Source organism: Salmo salar, chromosome ssa15, assembly GCF_905237065.1.
Source record: "Salmo salar chromosome ssa15, Ssal_v3.1, whole genome shotgun sequence".
Classification (NCBI taxonomy): domain Eukaryota; kingdom Metazoa; phylum Chordata; class Actinopteri; order Salmoniformes; family Salmonidae; genus Salmo; species Salmo salar.
The window spans coordinates 78,994,608-79,016,898 of NC_059456.1; the positions used below are offsets into that span (position 1 = coordinate 78,994,608).

At 44.9% G+C, this 22,291-nt stretch overlaps 1 protein-coding gene across 10 annotated transcripts in view; it reads right to left on the bottom strand.

The window, feature by feature from the left end:
• casz1 (castor zinc finger 1) overlaps positions 1-22,291 on the bottom strand; it is a 264,348-nt gene that overhangs the window by 5,782 nt on the left and 236,275 nt on the right. For 4 of the 10 annotated variants that reach the window (XM_014145815.2, XM_014145813.2, XM_045696136.1 and 1 more), the window contains 15 exons: positions 20,634-20,720; positions 19,449-19,539; positions 16,472-16,636; positions 13,804-13,976; positions 12,395-13,287; positions 8,624-8,759; positions 8,057-8,120; positions 6,879-7,033; positions 6,607-6,729; positions 5,940-6,263; positions 5,193-5,400; positions 4,091-4,262; positions 2,232-2,380; positions 1,339-1,570; positions 159-476 (listed from right to left, as the gene is read on the bottom strand). In XM_014145815.2, coding sequence (XP_014001290.1) covers positions 159-476; positions 1,339-1,570; positions 2,232-2,380; positions 4,091-4,262; positions 5,193-5,400; positions 5,940-6,263; positions 6,607-6,729; positions 6,879-7,033; positions 8,057-8,120; positions 8,624-8,759; positions 12,395-13,287; positions 13,804-13,976; positions 16,472-16,636; positions 19,449-19,539; positions 20,634-20,720 — 3,290 coding nt within the window. The remainder of the gene's footprint in view (positions 1-158; positions 477-1,338; positions 1,571-2,231; positions 2,381-4,090; positions 4,263-5,192; positions 5,401-5,939; positions 6,264-6,606; positions 6,730-6,878; positions 7,034-8,056; positions 8,121-8,623; positions 8,760-12,394; positions 13,288-13,803; positions 13,977-16,471; positions 16,637-19,448; positions 19,540-20,633; positions 20,721-22,291) is intronic. The other 6 variants (XM_014145812.2, XM_014145814.2, XM_014145816.2 and 3 more) reach the window with 6 other exon arrangements.

The following is a 22,291-nucleotide window of genomic DNA, read 5'->3' on the forward strand; positions in this document are numbered from 1 at the left end:
TAATGTTTGCATGGTGACTTTGCCCATTGACTTTCTCTCAAGCTTCAACAACAATTTTGAGAAGTCATACTGGATCAAACAAGTACACACTGAAGTAGACTACATCTACACCAATTGACACTGACAGCTACAATGTTGGTTTGCGTCGGGATAAGTACCTGCAGCATCCTGCACTATAGGGACGTCATTTTTAACCGGAGACGGAGTGGCAATGATGGGGCTGAAAGCTGGTGTGTTGGTTGGCATGACAACACTCCGAGTGGCTCCGAGAGAGGCGCTGAGCAGAGAGTATGACAGACAGGATGGAGAGACGAGATATGGGAGCGAGGGAAGAGGAGGTCGGAGGAGGGCAGGAGGGAAAGATGGAGCCTGAGACTGAAGTCCAGGCTGAGGAGGAGGTGGTGGAGGAGGTGCGTTTTGGGGAGCGCTAGTGTCAGCGGGGGTAGAGGGAGCAGTAGTGACCGGGCAGCCTGGTCCTGGAAAGACAGGATGACCAGGAAGTGTAGAAAGACGGGAAGGGAAACAGACAGACGGGTAGACGCAAACACACACAGACCCATTCACACACACAGAGATGGAAGGGAAAAAGGGAAAAGATAAGAGAATGATACAAAATGAAGCCGAATCAAGAAAGCAAACACCAGCCAAAGCAACAATGATGAAAATGGTGGATAACATTTGACACAAAATAATGGAAATGTGAAACTCATTTGATGAAGGCAAGATCAGATTTTGAAAAGCAGAGAATCTGAGAAGTTTGTTGCCACAGGGATAGCTTTCAGGTAAAAGGGAAATGTAGTCTACTATATCAAACTTACATTGCCATAAGTTATTACTGTAGAAAATGAATAATAGAAAATAAATGGCCTCCGAATAAGAGAACAGTTACTTTATGGATTTTCATTGGTTTCCCACTCTTCCTATTGTTTGAAATAGTATTTGTAAAAATGGAATTCACTACGAAATCAGGAAATTATAATTTTGATGAGATATGGACATGAATTGACATGGCTGTGTCCTGTGAGTTCTAATGGTACTGTAAATGATGCTGGATTTTCAATACAAAAACACTACTTCATTCTAACTTCATAACCAAGTTTTACTTGCTTCTTTAATAGAACTTGATAGACAATTTACTTTTCACTGAAATTAAACAATGTCGCCATCATTTCACTAAGCAACACCGTCCATAAATCCATTGTTTTTCTTGTTATCTCTGTTATCAACTCTACAGTATGCATTCTTATGCAAGCTGCTATGGCCACAATGTTAATACTCACTCCTCAACCAGCCTGGCTAACCCTAGCCTCTATATCCTGCCCCCGTTCCTCAACTCACCTGCTGGGGAGCTCTCATTGCCCACGGGGGTGCTGCTGCAACTGCGGTCCTGATTTGAGGACTCAGAGGAGAGGCACAGGGGGCTGCCCCCGCCCATGTAGTCCATGTAGTCATCCGTCTCGTCCATCATGCTGGAGAACCCATGGGTCATCCCCGGGTGGCTGCCCATGAGGCCCGAGCCCATGCCCGACAAGTGCTGCATGTCATCGGCCCTCTGGCCATGGGACACCACCTATAGAGGACCACACAGGGGGGAATACATATTGTAGGGAATGTTCCTCACACAGGATTCTTCTTTTTTAAACATTATATTTATTGACATATTTAAATGTAGGGATTCCCCATGTATGTAAGATATTCTCTCATGGGGCACCAACAGTCAGGCTACGTATACTGGCACTCCATGGCACTACCACAGAGTACTGATATAACAATGACATTGCTGGCGGTGGTTTGCATATTGCAAGAATGTAAAAACACAGTTCTTTAGAGACACTTTCAATGAAATAAATGTACCTCCATTATACTTTTTTTGAGAACGACAACATATTAGCGACAAATCCCATAGATACACTGTAACATGAAGGTTAAAACAAATAAAACATGCACTGTGTCACCAAAGGTGTTCATTACTCATTATCCATGCATCTGACTCAGGAATCAGGAAGCACAATGGAAAATTATAAAACCCAAAAACTTATGACACGAGCTGCCACAGTCACATTTTTCAGTGAAAGGGTGTGTGAGGAACTACGTGTTTTTGCATACTTTCAATATGCAAACTATCACCGGCAATGGTTCTATGGAAACTCCCCACATATTTGTCTTAATAATTGCACTGTTCAGAACATTATGTGGCACGCACACACACACACACACAAACTTTTCGTTACCTGGGATGGAACCCTGTCAAAGTTCTTTCCCAGCATCCTCCTCATGTGTTTGCGGGAGTGCGAGGTCATCTGGTGCTTGAGCAGGAAGGAGAACTGGCAGCTCTCGCGGATGCAGTGGAAGTGACTGTTCACCTGGTTGTACTTGCAGCCTGCAAAGAGACAATGACACGGTTTCAATCACAAGGGGAAGATATTGACTTTTTTTTAAAAAAAATTACATATGACGTTTTCACAGCGTTTAACTCAATTCTACGTGAGAAATGTGATGTTTTCACATATGAATTTGGTATTGCCTGGCACATTTCGTAGATCCGCCCAAACTACAATTCAAAGCAGCTGTAAATGGCAGTTATTGTATAATGTGAAGTGTAAGTGTCCATTTAAAGACGTCCTCTAACTAGCTCTGAAAACCTGGTAAAATCCTGTCTTTAAGAAGCTCTACTTTGGTTTAGATTCAGCATCATGACATAGCAGGTACAAAAACAACTGTATATGTAGGAGGCATATTAGATTAGATGACTCCAGTGTCACACTGAGCCAGTCTAGGCTGCCGTGGACTAAACCTGTGGAGCTCTTTTATTACAGTGACATCCTTTATTCAATTAGGAATTTACATAAATACATTATCCTATGCAGTGTAGGCCAATAATGCACACACCCCTGCAAACCAAAGTAAATATACAATTATTCCCATATTAAATTCATTTTTCAAAATCGAGCCATTGTTGTCTTTTCATTTTTTTGTGCCATGGCACTATTGTGTTGTTGTTGGATTCTTCCTCTTTTATTCTTTTGCTGACTTTTAGGGAGCCATTTTCGAATTGCTTCATGATTTCAAATGAAATGTCGGCTCCTCCAAATATCATTATATAAAAGCAGGCAGAAATAATTGAAAGAACAAAATGCTGGGCAGGTGCTAGCATGTCAGTAACCATGGGACCAGGTGCACGAAACAATAGCTTTTGTACACAGTAACACTGCACATATACTTTAACCATGCAAAGTTGAGTCAATAACTGTAGCCACCGTGACATCCAGGACCTTTATGAGACCCTTCCAGGTAACTTAATCGGCTGTGTTCGGTTGAATGTTGCTGCCATGGATACCACCAAACCCATAAATGTTTTATAACTTGAGTGCTTGCTTTAGTAATCCCTTTTACCTTTTCAAAACAAAACAATACGACGGGGCTGATCAGGATAGAGGACAGAAATTCCTTTTTGTCTTTTTCATTTGTGTTCAGAAGAGCTTTTTAGAACAGCCAGAAATAAGAGATGACTTTTAAAATCATTTGGGAATGCCGATGACGGGTGACAGCACACAAACAACCATGTAATTGCTCATTTCTGTCAAGCAAAAAAAAGAAAACAACCATAGTGGGTTTGTCCCTTATAAATATATACATATGCATTCAAGTCTAGTATAACATATAACCAGACATTTAAGTCATATGAGAAAGAAAGCAACACATATATATGTTACAGTGCCAACAATGCAATGTAATCACTAGGAAAATAAGGTTTCACATTCATAGTGCCTATGCAAAACATTCCATAAAAGGTTCAGTACGAGCCAGACTTGTTTTATGCCATGTGAATTGCTCTGCGATAGCGTGACAATGTGTTTGCCAGGATTGGGAGCAGCTCTCTCTGTGACAGTTGAGGCGCACAGAGAGAATATCTGCTCGGAGCGTCCACTGAAAATCAATGTGGAAACATCACTACATCTCTCTTGATTTCACACCCTTAACCCTTACATCTCTCACTGGCCTAGCAATGAGAATGAGAAAGAGGGAGTGAGAGGGTGAGAGTGAGAGACAAAGAGAGAGAAAAAGAGACTAGTCTAAATTGAAAGCTTACCTAGCCTGCCACACTCCTCTCTCTTGGTGAAGTATTTGAAGCCATTGGCGGCGCGTCTCTCTGCCTTCTCATGCTTCTTGACATGCCAGGGAAGCTTGGTGGTGATGTTGGTGACAAAGTAGCAGCCGGATCGCAGACAGTGGTAATGGCCCCTCATTCTGAACTCACAGTGCTGGAGGAAGGAAGGCAGAGAGACAGAGGGGTGGTCATCCTAACGTAAGACTGGGAAACAGGCTAGAACAATGATGATCGACTTGACTTGTGGATACAAACTACAGAACAAAATGTTGAGCGATAAGCTTGCTGAATTCCCACCCAGTTTCTGTTCTGATGTCTGATCAACTCATTTTCTGTTTTCCTATTTGTATTTATTTATAGTTACTACAGGTCCTACAATAAACATATTTTGGGGTGCTGTTGATTGCTCAAATGGACATCTATATTACTCTACTCCACCAACAATTCACACCTTGACACTAACTACCCCCTTGTACATTTGGAAGGATCGGTCTATCAAATACTCTCTAACCCACCCCTCCCTTTTTAACTTGTCTCCACACCACCATCTGTTTCTAGCCTGTGTGTCCCATAGGAGCCAGGCTATATAGGATTATCTCAGTTCAGGTGGATAGGGGGAGGGAGGGGGGGAGGTGGATATGGGGGGCTAAGTGAGAGGATGATTTTAGACACATTATTAATGAAATAAAATAAAAAAATCCTCCAAATATCGGCTCACGAGAGGCAGGCAGGAGCCTCCATTAAGGGGTTTAATTTGAGAAACATTTGCCAGATTTTGCCCTATTCAAGACAGCCTTGTTTATTGTGCGGCTGACAATGATTTATTGGGTAATATCAGCTAAATTGGCCTTTTCTGAGGGGAGAATGCGGCAGTCAAAATGACATCATTGACATATAAACAGACATTACGGGGTGAGTCGACTGTCATCTCCCAGCAGACAGAAGACAGACGAGGAGCGATTCTGAAAGACTGGAGTTAAATCACCTCAAATACGGGTCTAATAGATTGTATACTTCATAGTTAGAAAACTTGATGATATGACAGTAATTTGCTGGTGCTTGGAGTGAGAAGGTGGGGACCTACCTGGTTGGGACATAGACACTGGAGGGAGAAGTAGGAGAACTGGTCTCGAACGTTGACCAGGTGGTTGTTAGGGTTGATGTGGTCCAAGCAGTGGGATTCGGCCTTCCCCGAGGTCTTGCAGACGTACTTGCAGTTCCCGAAGAGACAGTGGAAGTGGACCTTGTTGGAGTACTTACAGTCAGTGGCCAGGCAAGGGTCACTGTATGAACAAAAAACATAAAAGAAAGGGGGGTATGTTCAATACCTTTTTCTAAACAGAAATAGGACAGGGCTTCTGTACTGCGGTCATGGAGGGATGAAATACTTCTGGTTTTCATTCTGTCCGTCTAATCAGGGACCTGGGACGCCAGGTGAGTGGACTCTCTGACCAATCAATTATATCATTATTAGTTATACCAGATGAATGAACTACCACGTAGATAGGAACACCAGCCGTACTTTGGCACTTGAGGGCTGGTATTGAATAGCCCTGGAATACAGGATCTCCAATGTCCAAGAATATCAAAATCCATACATCTATAACATTTCATTTAAAGTATATTGCCATGACAGGTCATAACAACCTGCATTGCTTAAACCTACGATTCTTAAAACATTCTTTCATTTTATAATTGTATTTTTTGTGTAGCCTAATGAAAATACAACTTGTCATGTCAGTGGTCAATGATTTTGCCTGAACGTGTTCAATAAAGGTGCTCAAGTCAAAGTGTTTCATGCGTGTTATTTACAAGTCTCACGGTCCCTTACTTGTCCTGGAACTGCAGGAAGCCCGGTTTGACCTGTGGCTTGGCGTTCTCCAGAGAGGTGGTGGCCAGCGGCGAGTTGGCAGGCAGGTTAGGCATGGAGGCATTGAGCTGTGGGATGCTGCCCGTCAGCTGCTTCCATGCCAGCAGTGAGGGGGAGGAGCCATAGCCGCCGCCTGACGATGATGACATGTTGGCCACGTCCATGGCGGGGTTGTTGGCCATGGAGACAGGGGCGGTGGACTGGTGGGATGCTCCGTCGCCGCAGTCCTTGACTTTGTTGAAGTGAGGCTCTGATTTCACCTTCAGCGTGGCTCGTAGGTGGAAGCTGAACAGATGGACATGGTGGGGACACACTAAGTCAGATCGTTCATTCAGTCATCGACTCAAATTATTGGCTTAACATTTGTATAAAGCTTTCTAAGCAAAATTGCTTTTACACAATGGACTGTAATAAACAACCAATGGTATAATGATCATCATGATAAAATACTTTTGCCTCATTATTGAATATACAGTATGCTTCTTTTATTGTATCAACATGGGTTGGGTTGACCATTGAGATGCATGAGACCTATGGCTGATTCTGAATCTGCACAGCCAGAAGAAACATGCCTATGGCACAGTGTATCACATGGACTAGTCTTCTGGTGCAGTGCCACCACACTCACTTGGCGTGTTTAATGGCTCCGTCCATCGTGCTGAAGAGCGCGCCACAGTCCTCCACTAGACAATGGAAGTGGACCTTCTGCAGGAAGTCACACTGGGCCTCGCAGAAGTCCTCCGTGTCGAACCTTGACCCAGCAACAAAACAGAGAAGAGATACAATTAGTATAAAAAATGTTTTTATAATAATAATAAAAAAAGGGGGAAATAATTAAAGAAATACAATGACATTTTACCCCTCTGAAGCATTATACTATTATTTCAGCTCTTCAAGTACCTGCGCAGATATGTCCTCCAGAGCTCGCTTGGTTTGTCTGGCATGGGCCTCTTCATGATGCGGCTCAGGTACTGCGCTGCCTCTGAGGTGTCGGCCCCTTGGCCGATCTCCATCTCCGTCTTCAGGTTCAGGGCACTGAAGAAGCCGGCATTCATCTGCAAAACACACAGCACATAAAGCACCGCCGGCGGCAGTGTTAGCTGAGCGCGGGCCTACACACACACATGGAATGTACATAGGTACACGCACACACACACACACACACAGGCGTGCAAACACGTACACCCACAATCTCACGCGAACAAACACGCACACACACACACTTTGGCAGAGCGGAAGCTCAGCCGAGTTTACAAACAGCCGGCTTCTGCTTGAGCACAGGCCAAGTGCGCATGCCAAGTGTCCACTGTGAGCGATTGTGCGTGCTTTATGTGATGTGGTGACTCGGAACGGGACCCCAAAAGGCCTACATGAAGGGGAGAGCTGTAGGACATCTGATCATCAAGCCCCTCTCCCGTCAGGCCTCAATGGCCGCTTTGTGGAAACCACTCATGAGTGTGTTTGAGTGTGTTCCTGATACAAGAATACAAGCAGAAGGGCAAGAAAAACCCCTTAGCCAGTAGAGTGAGTGAGTTTGCCAAAAAAATGGAGCCAGAAAACTCTTTAAATCATCAAGGTAATGGGAACCACCAGCACATTTGTATTAGTCAGAAAATATGTATGATTAAAACAATGTCCATTTCAATCTTCACAAAATCACACATTTAAATATCCCTCAGCAAACATTTACTCTTTTTAAAAAATGAGGGTGACTGTTTCTCTTTTTCCCCCCTGAGTTTTTAATCAAATAATTTACAAACTCCATGAATAAATATAGAGTGATAGGAAGCCGGGGAAGAAAAAAGGAGAAAGGAGGAGGGGAAAAAAATGGATGTCGAGTTCAAAACAGCTCATCAAAAAACAAACATCTCTATATATCTGGCATGGCACCCAGCTCCTGGTTCATTATATTAATTTGTGAGAGGTACGGTGGAATTACACCACATGAAAAATGGCTGGAAAATGTAAATGATACAAACTCATCTTATTAGCAGTGAAACATTAAAAAACAAACAGAGGCTCTGTGCGTCCCACTAATTTGTCTTGGGGATGAAAAGCGTTTGATGGATGGATCTTACCTTATTCATAAGCGAGGATAAAAGAGATGTATTTCCCGGTACAGGGTGTCCGTTTGATTCATTACTGGAACAAGGAAAATAAACAATGTTTAGTCAAGATTTGCATAAGAACAGTAAATATTATTATTTATCACAGGAGGGTGTGCATGTTTAATGAAGAGCAAAAACGCAGCTTTTAAACAAATTTGCAGGGAAGATTGGAGTTGTGGTTTATGTCAACATCCGAGGTGTGAGATCACTGAGAGATGGAGAAACGTGTTGGAGGCCATATATTGAGATGCAAATCGAGATAATAGTCGTTTTTGAGGAATAAAAAAAAAAGTAATAATCATAATGGGGTCAAAACTGCTTTCAGAAATACGAGTCAGTGAACAAATCGCATCCCCTTCGCAACGCTGCAGTCACACTTTCATCATTTGTATTAAGTACTCTCACACCAATTGAGATACAGTAACATTGCTTCATTTAGGAGTAAACCTGTTTTATTTAGGAGTAAACCTACTTTCTTTAAGAGTAAACCTGCTTTTTTAAGTGGTAAACCTTAGGAGTGTGTCCCTGTGACTCTACCTGTGGTCTTTTTTGCTCAGGTCCAGGCTGTGCTCTTGGATGGAGTCCTGGGAGGCCCCGGAGGTATGGTCGACTGGCTCCTGCTTCACTTGAACCAGATTGAACAGACTCGCTGAAGAACCAGCCAGCCCATTCCCTGAGGAGAAGCCAGAGAGAGAGAGAGAGACAACAAAGTTATTGTTGGTCAGCATTATTACCCTGTGACGAGATCCAATCTGACTCCTGTCCCAGCCGAAAAGAATACTCAGAGTGATAATTATTGCGAAATGATGTCAGGCCGTCAAGGCCTTTAAATGGTGATTGAGAGGCAGGAGATATGAGGGGAAAATACTCCTTTTTCAGCAGCACTTGTCACAACTCATTTGCTAGGCTGCCTCTTAACTGGTCATTAAGTCGGATGCTAATGCTGAGAGAAAGTGGCAGTCTCCGATTGCCCTCCCTCCCCCCCGCCCTCCTTCCCTTCTCTTCCTTCCTTCCCTGGTCCTTGTTGGCCTGACAACGGCAGGCAGCCAATGCCAACTGAGCATGCCCAAGAGGAACAGGGCTATGTCGGTCAGATTGGAGCTGACAGCCAATCAGATCAGTTCAAATAGCGTGACCTCCAGATCGGATTTTCCTCCGAATAGGTATTCAGCAGATGATGTCGTGAGTGAGGACAGCAACGACATGATAAATAAATAAATAAATAAAGATGAGAGGGGCGGGGGCAAAGACTGCTGACAGGAAGGGGAGCTTTTTTCCCCCCAATCCCCAAGTGATTGAAATATTAATTTCTCCTCGGGCGATATAGAGAAAGCCGGGCTTTGGGTAGACAGTAAGTGGTATTTTCTTCAAAAAAGAGGAACGAATGAGAGTGAAGGAGTGCCTGGCAAGGGCTTTTAGGCCTGTGTGCTGAGTGAGTGCATCGCCTGTGATTGGTATTGTGTGGGGCCATGTTGTTTAGGAAACAGGGCCTGGTAGTGACTGGTAGTGACGTATTGTGACGGGCAAGGTCGCGGAGGGCCAACTATGTGCCCTGCAAGAAAGCAGCTATGTGAGTGGGAAGTGGGAACCAGAGTCCCTGACTAGCAGATGACCCAGAGACATATCAAAGGCAATGCGAGTGGAAAAGCCAGTCTTGGGCCTTGTCAGCTCAAAGCTAAGGGACGGAGATGGGGATGTGTCAGTGTCATAGCCTTTTAAGCTGACAATGGTGTGGTGGTGGGGGGGGGGACAAGGAGGAGGGGGTCGAAGAGAGGCCGTTTTGTGGCTGGGGTGAGGTCACTCCCCTAAAAAAGAAACCCAATGATTAACTAGCCAGACAAATTGTCATTGGACATTACATCAAGTCAAAGACCTGATGAGGACACATCATATCTAGGAATATGTGACCAACACATAGACATTTAGTTAATCACATCAAAGAAAAGTGAATGTTCATAAAAAAAATTAAAAACGCTTAGAGATCTCGGCAAAGATTCTTGTCATGAAAAAAAGGAGGAAGAAAATTAGTAGATTTCAACGTGGGTTTTTTTCTGGATGTTCTCCAGGAATAACGACCACAATGTAATTACTACGGCTAAGTTACAGAGGTCGTGAAAGATCATTTGCACTCTGTGTTTAATTAGTAAACCCTTCAGAGGCCTGGATCTTAAAAAAACCAAAAACATTTAGTGAGTTGCTGAGAAATTGGTGAGAAACACTGATAAAAAGCAGTCTATACTGAACCCATGAAAAAATAATACATAGTTTACCACTGAAGAGATAGGCCCCGTAAAAACAAAAAAAAAAACATCTAAAAATAGCCACACGCTAAAAGATTTCTCAAACCTTTTTGACACCATAACCACTTCCTCTTCAATTTAGCCCAAATGTCCTGTTCACACATATTTGCGAACAATAAGTGAAACTTCAGATAAAACCTAACCCCCTAAGTGCCTCTGAAAACGTCTATATTCTCTATTACTGCTGTTTAAAAAAGTGAACGAAACAGCATACTTTTTCTGTGCGAGTAGCCCTATGTGTGCTGAGCTCCCCTCATGTTCTGGTGCAGTGGAGAGATGGAAGGGGAGCCAGCCCCATCTGAGGAGGCCCTCCTTCCCAGTCAGGCCCTCTCTCTCTCAATCTCCCTCTCCCCCATGTTACCTGCTGCCTGGAGGCCCAGAGGTGGAGCTCCAACTGACAGCCTGTGCTACCTGATCACACTTCCCCCGAGCAGCTGCCCTGCTCTCTCCCAGGGCCCCGTCCTTCTCCAACAACACCACCAGGCAACTAATCCTCCAACCCACCAGCATGCGGAGAAGCTCTCCTGTCTTAGCCCAATTTTCCAATCTGTACCACACCTGCTAAAGTCTCAGCTCGGGCCTGTAGCCTCGTCTTCTTCTTGCTCAGTTGTGACGGTGTGAGACTGTTTTATTGTCTTTTAGACATCTTTATTTACTATTTTCGCTACTATTTTAATGAGTAGTGGTTGTTTGTGTCTGAGCCCAAATAGTGTGTGAATGTGTGTGTGTGTGTGTGTGTGTGTGTGTGTGTGTGTGTACTCGGGCTGTGTGCGTGTGTGTTTTGGAGTATGCATGCATGCCAATGAGGTTGTTGTTTGTGAGCCCAAATTGTATGTGTGTGCCTGTGTGTATGTGTGTGTATTTGTGTCTGCTCTTGCATTCTGCAAAAAACCACCCTCTCTCTGAATGCTCTGGTGCGCTGAGTCATTTCTGCCTGAGCGATTTCTGTTTTTATATCAGTTTGTAGGGAGAGAGAGAGAGAGAGAGAGAGAGAGAGAGAGAGCAAGAGAAAAAAAATGGGTTTTGTTCTTGCAATTTCTGAACTTAATTTCATTCCACCTCCATTTGCTCGGAACGAGCGCACGCACAGATAAGAGACCAATGATGAGGAAACATGTACAACACAAGCCCCGGGAGCCCCCTCCGAACGCCGTAAGAGACTTTTACAGGGCCCACTCTCCACTCTGTCAGCGCATTTATCTACAAATGGATTGCAGGTATCTAGCTAACCATCGGCACAATAACAAGCGTGGAGCAGTGAACCACGCCTTCAGTATGCCCCTTCAAGCCTGGAACGAGCAGTTTGTGACTGCTACATTCTCATCCACCGTGGGCCAGTGATATTGGTTAGGTGACCTAAGTGTGCACTCTTTTAGCTCTCACTGCAGTAGAGTGACTCCACACTAATGTTTTCGGGGGGGGGGTGTCTTCCCCACAAACTTTGTGAAGAAAGACAGACTCTAGCTACATCCCTTTTTGAGGAGCAAAGTATTTCTACTTTTACAGAATTGTGCAATAGCTAGCTCAACCCCCCCCAAAAAAGAGGTATAAACGCAAAGAGAAAAAAAAAATGGCCGACATACGCTAAAGCAGTATTTCCCAAACTCAGTCCTGGGGACCCCAAGACATGCATGTTTTGATTTTTGCCCTAGCACTACACAGCTGATTCAAATCATCAAAGCTAGGGCAAACACCAAAACATGAGCCCTTTGGGGTCCCCAGGAACGAGTTTGGGAAACACTGTACTAGAGCGTTGCTACTATTACAACAAGCTGTGTAATAATGTGTTGTGCCATCTCACATTCCTTTACCATAGACAATATATATTCACATTTTAGTCAGGTAGCAAATGCTCTTATCCAGAGCAACTTACAGTAAGTACATACATTTTTCATACTTTTTTGGAACTGGTCACCCGTAAGAATCGAACCCACAACCCTGGCGTTGCAAGCACCATGCTCTACCAACTGAGCCACATGGGACACCACGACATCTTGAAAACACCCACCTGTGTCTTGGTGGTTGCCAGAGGGCTTGAGGGCAGCTGCTGCCAGCCTGGCCATCATCGGGGATATGAGGCCCTTGCTAGCAGAGATCTTCTCCATGATGGAAGAGGCCGAGGCGTAGGAGGTCGGCGTGGATGCCATGGCGCCATCGCTGCCCGCTGAGGAGCAGCCACCCTGGGACAGTGAGTCGGTGGGCATGGAGTGGGCGCCAGACGACACAGCCGAGATCAGGCTGGCGGCCGAATGGGGCAGCTGCATGGGCAGCCGGGGCATGAGCGGGAAGAAGGGATTGTTGACGCTGGCGAGGGCGCTGTTGGACAGCGCCAGTGCCACAGGCATGTTGCTGGGCAGTGCCTGGGATAGCAGGCTTGACATGCGTGCCGAGTGCGGCAGCGAGGAGGTGGGCTTGAGGCCGCTGTGGCCACCGCTGGAGGACGACATCACCGTGGTGGGTGTGGCAAGCAAGTGGGCGCCGGGACCGTTGGACGACTGCTGGGTGGTGGGCGAGGCGCTCAGGCTGGAGTTCTTGCTGCTGATGGCCGAGAAGTCCATGAGGTCGTCGTTGCTCGACTCGTCTCCGGGTTCCTCCTTGGGCATCAGGAAGGAGCCGCCCGAGGAGAGGGCCATGACGCCTGAGGAGCGGATGTGGCGGCGCTCGTGCTTGCGCTTGTGGGAGGTCATCTGGCTGGTGGAGGTGAAGGTGAAGCCGCAGCTCGAGCGGATGCAGTGGAAGTGGTTGGTGGCCTTGCTGTAGACACAGCCCTCGTATTTGCACTCCTCATACTTGTAGAACTTCTTGAAGCCATCCTTGGCATACGCGTCATCCTTGATGTGGTAGCTCTTGTGCTTCTCAATGTCACACTTGTTCTTGAAGGTGAAGGTGCACCCCGGGCGCCTGTGGAAGGAGGGAGGGAAGCAGGGAGAAAAGTTCAAAAGATGTATATAAGGCCTTTTCAGTAGAGTGGAAAAGTTTTGAGACAGTCGTGGATTGAAGCCACATAATCAAAATACTTCATAATGGAGGAAGGTGACACAATAAACCTCCATTGAGATATCATCGCTTTCACAACTTACCAGAGGTGTTTTAAACTGTGCCAGCTAAGGACCCATTCCAAATGACTGTTCGGCAAAACCAAGCATGTTTTCAATTTCAATCTCAACTCTTACAATCCAATTTTTTATGTGGAGCCTACCAGCTCATCGAACCCATAGTGTGAGGCAGATTCAAACTACAGCCTATGAAAAAAGACATTGATTCCGATTTCTTTGGGCAATCGTGGATGCACATATTAAACAAAGTGGCTGGTGTGAGTAAAACTCAAATAGTGTTGAGACCTGGTGAAAAGAGACACCTATAAATACAATCTCTATCTCGATTACGGGGCGAACCCTTGTGTTTTGATCTCCTGACCTGCAGTGGAAGTGGGTGGTCTTCTGCCCGTAGAATTGGCACTCAACCGTCCCACAATCCTCAGTGGCACGGAACCTCTGAAAGCCATCGTTGATCAGCTGGGCGTTCTTCTTATGGAAGTTCTCGTGAGTCATGACATCGGAGGTGCTGGTGTATACCTTGTTGCAGCCCACCTGCAGATAGAGAGGGGAGTGTGGGATTGAAGCTTTTCAGTAATAGGCAAATAAATCTACATATTAATGATTCATTCATCAACTTATTCTTTACTTAACCAGGTAGGGTACTGAGAACATCATTTGTTACCATAATGACCTAAAAGAGGTGTGGAGACAAACCTTCAACTTTATTGACATCAATGAATACATTTCTGACACCAATCTTTAAGAGGCAACCTAGCATTGATTTACATTGTTTTTGTTCGTTCAAATAGCAGTGGTTTGGAACAGTGACTAAGTCAGACTTTTTCACAGCGGGACCATTAAGAGAACTGAGAAAGGCTCTGTTGAGAAATGAGCTCAGTGTGGTAAGAAAGAGCCTCTGGTGACCTAGAAATTGTAAGACGGACGGAGGCCTTTTTTTCAAGTTCAGCTACTTGTCTGTGTGACAAGTCGAGAGACCTTATCAAACATCATGTCAAGTAAAACAAGGCAAACCTGCCCTGTTTGAAACATTGCGACGTGACAAACTTGAGCAAGAGTCAGTGGTATAACTACCAGGGTCATGTGTGGTTAAAGAAATACCTTCCATTTAAGGCTTTCTTTTAAGCTGATGCTATTCATATTCGGAGCGCTACAGTATGCAATCACCGCAACCTAACTGTAACTCACAGAGCAACTTGAGGGGAGGAGGGGGTAAGAGGTGGGCAGGTTGATTGTCACTTTCTTTAGTTTAAAATGTTCTGGTACTCAGGAACCCTCGGGGCCCGGAGGAAAATACAGCTAATGTTTGAATTAAAAGCAGCAATTGTATATCATCCCTGGCACTTTTTAACCGGCGCAAAAGGGGCAACTTCTCCATATTGAGTCAAACAATGAAAAAAATGCCACTCTGTTTTTTCCCCACTAAATCAGAGGTGCCTGATGCCAACATCTGCAGGTTCTCAGGCCTGTTAAAACAAGGGCTGAAACGTCTTAATAACAATTACGCCGTTAGGGGGGTTTAAAAAAGAATATATCTTAGGCCATCCAAGCCCTGGGCTGCTGGCCTGCCGGTGAGAAAGCACTCGGCACGATGACACCTTGAAAATAAGCAGATGTGGAAAAAAATTAAACAAATCCGGTGGGGGGAATAATCTTCAACTCGTCGCTTGGTACTAAAAGATGAAAAATTTTCAGTTTATATAAACAACTAACTGAATTTTTACCCAAGCCAATTAAGGAGCGAGGAGAGAGTAGGGGAGGGAGAGAAGAGTACTGCCGCCGCTGCTGCAACGACATGGGTTCATCCCTTTAATTTTTATTTTATTTACTTTATGACACCTTTTGTTAAACGCACCAAAACTGCTCTTAAATGGCAATTTGGGCTTAATGGAAAAAGTGGAAGAAGTGTAATTCCCTTTTATAGATACAGTTAAAGTGCAGAGCTCTCAAGACTCGGAGAGCTCATCGGTGTGCGTCTTGTCATGCCTGAGTGGCCTGGTTTTCCCTGGGCTTGGCATGGGGGCCATGTCTCTGCTCACAACTTTTTTCATGTTTTCTGTGGGAGGAGTTTATGCTATACTCTCCATGCCACCCCAAATTTTCCCCTAAATGGTATCACTGGAGAAATAAAATGACAATCATTTTCCTTATAGGCTTCTGGTAGATTTGGGTGAACTATCCCTTTAAAGGACAGACACACTGAATCTGTATAGCTAGCCAATTCTAGAAAATGACTCCAGTATGTACCGTATATCCGGTCCTGTGGTGTGTGACTCTGGAATGCAACATCAATGAATTATGCATGACTCTGCAAAATCCCATTTCACAAGAAGCCTCAGATCTCCATAGGTGGCAATGGTCATGGGTCTGTAATGTGTGCGGCGGAGTGCCGTGTGTGCGCGTGTGTGTATGTGTGTGTTTGTGTGTGCATACCGTATTGGTGTGTGAAACAAGAGCGTGTATATGTGTAGCACATTGGGATGTGTGAAACTTACTCCTGAGCCAGAAGTGTCCCCACTTGCGCCAGCGAATAGCTAGCTTTTCGCGTAACGCCGACTGGTAAGACGCTTCAGGAGGGCGGTCACGTGCTAGCAAAGCAGAGGTCCAGGTTTCGAACCTCGTTGTGAGCCGAATCAGGAGGAAGTGGTATTGGCTAAGCTAGCAGTGTGACGTCCTTTATAGTTGATGCCGTGACCCGGATGTACAGTTGTGCTCAGCTCAATGCTGGGGTCGCTGTTGAGTAAGTTTGAGGGGTGAATGTAGCACATTGGGATGTGTGAAACTTATGCCTCAGCCTGAAGTGTCCCCACTAGCGCAAGCGAATACCTAGCTTTTTTTTGCGTGGTGCCGACTGGTAAGACTCTTCAGGAGGGCGGGCACGTGTTCTAGCAAAGCAGAAGTCCTGGGTTCCAGCCTCAGTGGAAGCCGAATCAGGAGGAAGTAGTTCTGGCTAAGCAAGCAGCGTATCTTTCAAGTGTGCGTGCGTGTTTGGTGTGTGTGTATGAGTGTATGTGTGCATGTGTGTTTACCTGCATGCAGTGGTAGTGGGTGCTCTTCCCGTTGAGGTGGCAGCCATGGTAGTAGACGCTACAGTCGTCCAGTGGGCTGAAGCGCATGAAGCCATGCTGTAGGGAGTTGTCCCTCTTCTTGTGCATATTGTAGTGCCTGATCACGTCTTGCTTGCTGGTGAACCTCTGCCAAGGGACAAAACGCACGGCAACAGATTGGTGTTTATTTAAATAGTCACAAAATCAAGTCACTATTGCTCTGGAAACAGCTGCAAAGCGCAGGAGCCAACTTGCAAAGTAGGAGATGAGGCTGTGTGTGTTGCAATGGAGAGGGCAAGACTCTCTAAGGACTTTATTCATATTTACATACATGGCCTCTACATGTCCAGGGCTATGTATGTGGCACTGATAGGTAGCAACAAAGACATATTTAAGAAGTGGAAAGTCTTCGGCTCGTATCTCTATTATTTTCCATTTCCTCCGTTTCTTTTAATTAAGATGGATCACTTGACATGCAAGATCACAGTTCCGATGTTCCTGGCTTTGGCAAAATTATGTTCCGTGCAGATGGTTTCTCAGACGTGCAACGGGAGGAAAAAAAATAGACAACAAAACAAACAAACAAACAAGCTAACCAAAAAACGTTTTCCCTTTCAATTCCCTCACCGAGATATGATTCCATTTTTAATTAAAGCATTAACAGTGCAGTTTTCGCGCCGGCTTTGACTGTAATAAGGAGGGAATATGCTACGATACCCTCCTCAAAATTAAAAAGCCTCCTACACTGAGGAGCGGAGAAGAAAAACAGAAAAGGGACTCTGGAGAGACCTAGAGCAACCAAATCTGCAGTAATTGGGCTTAAGCTGATGTTACAGGAACTGTAACTAGAGAAGCCTGAATCAATGACTCTGGAGCTACTTATATCCATATTTATGTACAGTAGAGAGATAGATCAGGGGAAAAATGTAATTCAATCATTCTAAAACACACACAATTGCTTCTACAAAGTATGGCAATTCCTGGTGTGTCAAGCATTTGTATCACCAAGGCCCAAGTGAATGGCAGCTGGTTGCCATTCCTTAGATCTTGACCCATTTCCCACCCCTGAAGTGTTTTCTTCTGTAACCCTGTAACTTACAGTAGTACTGTATCATTCTGGCTGAGGATTTGTCACTAATAACTGATCTATTGATTTACCATAGAAACATTTTTTCATTCTGGAAATCATTATCTTTGGCAGTAAATGAGGACGAGATGAGAAGTTGAGCTGTGGACGTCCCACTGCGTTCGATCCGTTATGGAAGCCAAAATAAGCCTGGTGATAGCTGACTAGGGTAGAAGAGCCTCTTTTCAGTTGGAGTCTGGGAGCTGGAAGCCACTTGACATGCACCATGTATTTTAGGATTCCCACCACTGTAGAGGATGCACACACAGGCCCATGAAAGGAGAATGCCACTGAGCCTGGCAGCAGGATAATATTCCAGGAGTGTGTCATGTAACATTTCATGAATTATCACTACCAAAGGAGGTGCTTATCTTAGCTAGGCCGTTTTTTCCGGATATATACACCCAAATGTCTCGATTTTGAGCTCTGCACTTCAAGTCAATGACAGATGGGGACTTGACCTGATGACCCCAACGAAAATTCTAAAGGACGACTTGAAATCATTTCAAAGCCTTTTTTCTCTCCATTATATTCAGCCAAGTATCCATCCTGTCTAACAATGAAAGCATGACTTGTGAAAAGTCTAGATGTTATGCTTTGTGATTATTCCTACAGATGCCTTAATTCGGAAAAGCGGGCGGAAAGACGGAAAAACATACCGCTCAAGTTGCGTGAGGATCTGACGTCTTTAACAAATACACGTGTGTTTGTCTAACTCTTTTAGACCATATGCTAAGGCAAACACACGGGCCTGTATTCTGATCTCCTTAACACTTTTTTTCCTCCCTCCCTGTGCCGTACATGACAACGCTTGGGACCGGGACAAGATTAATAACGTGAAAGGGGATTAAAAGCAGACCCAGAGCAACGGCAGATGTCTCCAGGAAAATGTAAAAAAAAACACATTGAAAAGGAACCATATTTCAAGCATATTTACAATTAACCCAGGATAAAAGGCCAATTGTCAAAGACCAACTGTGCACGGAATCAGCTTAGTGAGAGAAAAAAAGCCTTTGCTCTCAATTGGACGAGTGCCGGCAGTCATAACCTGTTCGGTGGACACACGTCAACAACGTTTCATCTGTGGATGCCTTTGTTGGGCATGAGCAGAGATGAAGTGATGACATATTATTCATCTCTGTATATCCTAGAACCCTTAGTATTCCCCGTCAAGAGGTCAGGAAAACACGGAAGAGGATTCAAACTCTGTGCTCATACACTTCCCCATATTTGTGAATGGGACACTGAGTTATAGAGGCGTCTCTGAATCACCCAGCGACACCGTCTCTATGGGTTCTCCCTAGCTGAAGTTGAGACAGTAAGGGATGTAGAGTAGAGTACAGCACAGCGCAGTACATTTGGAGGCACTGAACCATGGCTGTTAAGAGTACAGCATTACCCCCGCTGCTGTTATCTCGTTTGTCATGGTGACACGAGGCAAGGCCTAGACTAGAGAGAGGGGAAGCCTGCAATTTGTGGGAGATGGGGAAACAAGGCAAACATGTGTCTGACTAGGCCACCTAAATAGGGGGTGTACAGTGTCCATTTTAGGTCAACATTACAAAACCTTGTATAAGTAATAGGGACTTTTGTCATCGGGAGTGGGGACATTTGTCATAGGGAGTTGGGACTTTTATCAGAGGGAGTAGGGACTTAAGTCATAGGGTATAGGAATGTCCTAAAATGTACACCTTAGCGGTGTTCACCAGGGTGTATGATGTACATTGTAGGACATTCTCACAAAACTTGTCAGAGCAAGGGACTTTTGTCATAGTACTGTAGGGGTGTCCTAAAATGTATAACGTATGGGGTGTTCAGCACACAGCTACTCACCTGGTAGTTGCACTCCGTGTCCATGCAGTGGTAATGCTCCCTGTATTGGTAGGCACAATGCACATGTCCGCAGTGCTGGCTCCCCGAGAACCTGGAAGTCAAGTGACAAAAAAAGGGGTACAGAGTTACATCACGGGCCATGTGGACTTTACACTGAGTGATTTTGTCATGACTAATCAAGGTACAGGTGTAAAAGCTGTGGACACTCCAATGCTTCTTCTTAGAAGACAGTCATAGAGCAGAAGTTATCTTCACAAAAAAGGGGCTGAAAAATTATGTTACTGTGGTATAAAATCATGCATGCTATTTTGCAATGATAGTATTGTCTGAATATAAACTCCCTCCCTAATTCTCTTGGGTGCATCCTTCTTTTTCTTCTGGTGATTAGTGAGCAAATGGACAAAAACATCACCTTCATGAAGGGAAACACCTGTTTCTATTCCCGAAACTTAACCTAACCCAAATTTCCCCCTTTAACATTCAAGGTGTCTGTCACTACCAAAAGGAAATCCAATCACCTCACAGAGAACTACCTCCTAATCCTAACCATACCTCCAAAACAACTCATCTCGTCACGCAAATACGTCTGTTTTCCGCACACCGCCACAATTGACTCGCCTGTCACACCAATTTCGACTCAAATTAGCTCCGTTTATTTCAAAAGCAGCCGGTACACAGACACTTATTAAACTGTAAACCCCACGCATGATTCCCCTCATTTGCCTTTTAAACCTTGCCAAATCAATGTTGTGGAGTTCTCTCTCAGGTTAACGGCGCTTGCTTTAATCAAAGGAAGGTTAGGTTCTGCTGAGAGGCTTGAGTGGATCTACACGCTACTGCCGCCCCCTCCCCTCCCATCCCCTTCCTCCTCCTCTCGACTGTAAGAGTCTGACTCGGTAAAGACTTCTCCAGGTAAAAGAGTGGGCACCATTTCCTTTGCGCGTTTACAGATGACTGTTAAAAAACCTCCAATTACGACTGAAAACACACAAATAAACATTTGGACTGCCGCTGCCAAGAGTACCATCTGCTCTCTCTCTCTCACTCGTTCTCTTTCTTTCTACCTCTCTCCTCTCTCAGTTTTTTGTTGTTGTTGTTGCCTGTAGCCTGTAGGATTATCCTAGGGCTGCATTTACAGATCACTTTGCGGAGTTCATTAGGCTAATTGAACGGCAAATCCACTACCTTTTAAAAGTTGGTGGTGTGGTGGGGGGCTCAGGGTATGGTGGTGGTGGTGGTGGTGGTAGGGGCTTCGGGAAGGTTTGACGGCTTCTTTAGAAAAAAAAAAAAACAGAAATGGAGCTAACAGTAGAGTACATTACACACACACACACACACACACACACACACACACACCAACCAACTCTCCCACCATCGGTGCTTTTCTCAGCCCTACTCCTCTATGGACTGTGCATGTACACACGTATTCGGACACACGCACACGCTCACGTACACACACGCACACACAGCCCCCCTGGGACTGTGGCCCACCCCTCTGCTCATTGCCCAGCTGTATCACTTTGCCTATGGACAATTCCCACTTGCCGCGTCAGGGGGCCTAATGGGCCGCTGCTATTCAGCTGCAGATTAAATATTAATATCACAACGATACAGAGATTGCGGCACATCTCTTGTTACAATAGAGTCAACGCAGATCAAAGTGCCGCGGCAATAGTGGGTGCATGAAAGCATTTAAAGAGGGAAAACTGCGACTAAACACTACCAGGGAAGCTCTTTAAAACATCAAACTGGTGCGCGGCAAGGAGATAAATAACTTTTCCCCCCTTGGTTGGTGAGGGGGAGGGGGGTGGAAGGTGGGAGTCAACAACATTTACAAAGCTGGGTTTTTAGCATAAATGTGCGCTCATTAGTTGTGGCTCCAGAGAGATGAACCTCCCCCTACCCCTACCCCCTCCCCCCAGTCTACATTTGCCCTTTTTATGAGTCCTCCTTTTCTGTCTTTTTTCCTCCCTCCTCTTCCCTTTCTTTTTTTCGCTCTCTCTCCCCAACACGGAAATTGAAACTGTATCTGGGCTTATCTGCAGCCTCCCCGTGCATCAACTACCGAGATGTTTAGACAAATTTTATGCATTATGCAGCGCAAATATCAAAACAGTTCTTGGCAGTGCCAGCAGAAGCCTCATTAAAAATTCCTTAATTAAATCTGCAAAATGTAATCAGTCCAAGGAAGGTTTTGTGTGTGTGTGTGTGTGTGTGTGTGTGTGTGTGTGTGTGCATGATGAAAATGTGTGTGTCTGTCAGTGACAGTGCTTTTGATTTGTGCCCTTCATGTTACGGTTTGGAGAAGTAATCATTAACGCCAAAGCCACTTTGGGCTTTTGAAACAGTGCTTTTCCTTTCTTTTTAAAGTGAAGAAATAAACAAGTGACAATCACCTTTCTAGTGTGGAGTTCAAAATGACTGGCGAATGGGATACTGTGTTGCCTACTGAAATATGAGATTACCTTGCAATGTTTTGCATCCGTGTTTTGTGAGTGATAAAGAGGACAGTTCAGAGACCATGCAGCCATGTAACCAACAGTTTCACTCTATATTTGTTACATACATCGCCGTACAGTACGCTTGAACTACTCAAGACCGACATGCAAAGTGTTCCAGTATACTGTAGTAACTTTGTAAGAAATTCTCCACCTCAAACAGAGTAAGTCCAACCATCTTGTCAGCACACCTCTCACCACCATAGAAACCATCTCATGCCTCGTTCCTCCTAACAGAATTCCACTTCCTCTCAGTCCATAAACTCGGCCTCTTACTATTTCCCTCACTTTGCAGCACAAAACTTGACCTCTACCACTATTTTACACGTCTAGTTTCGTCACTGT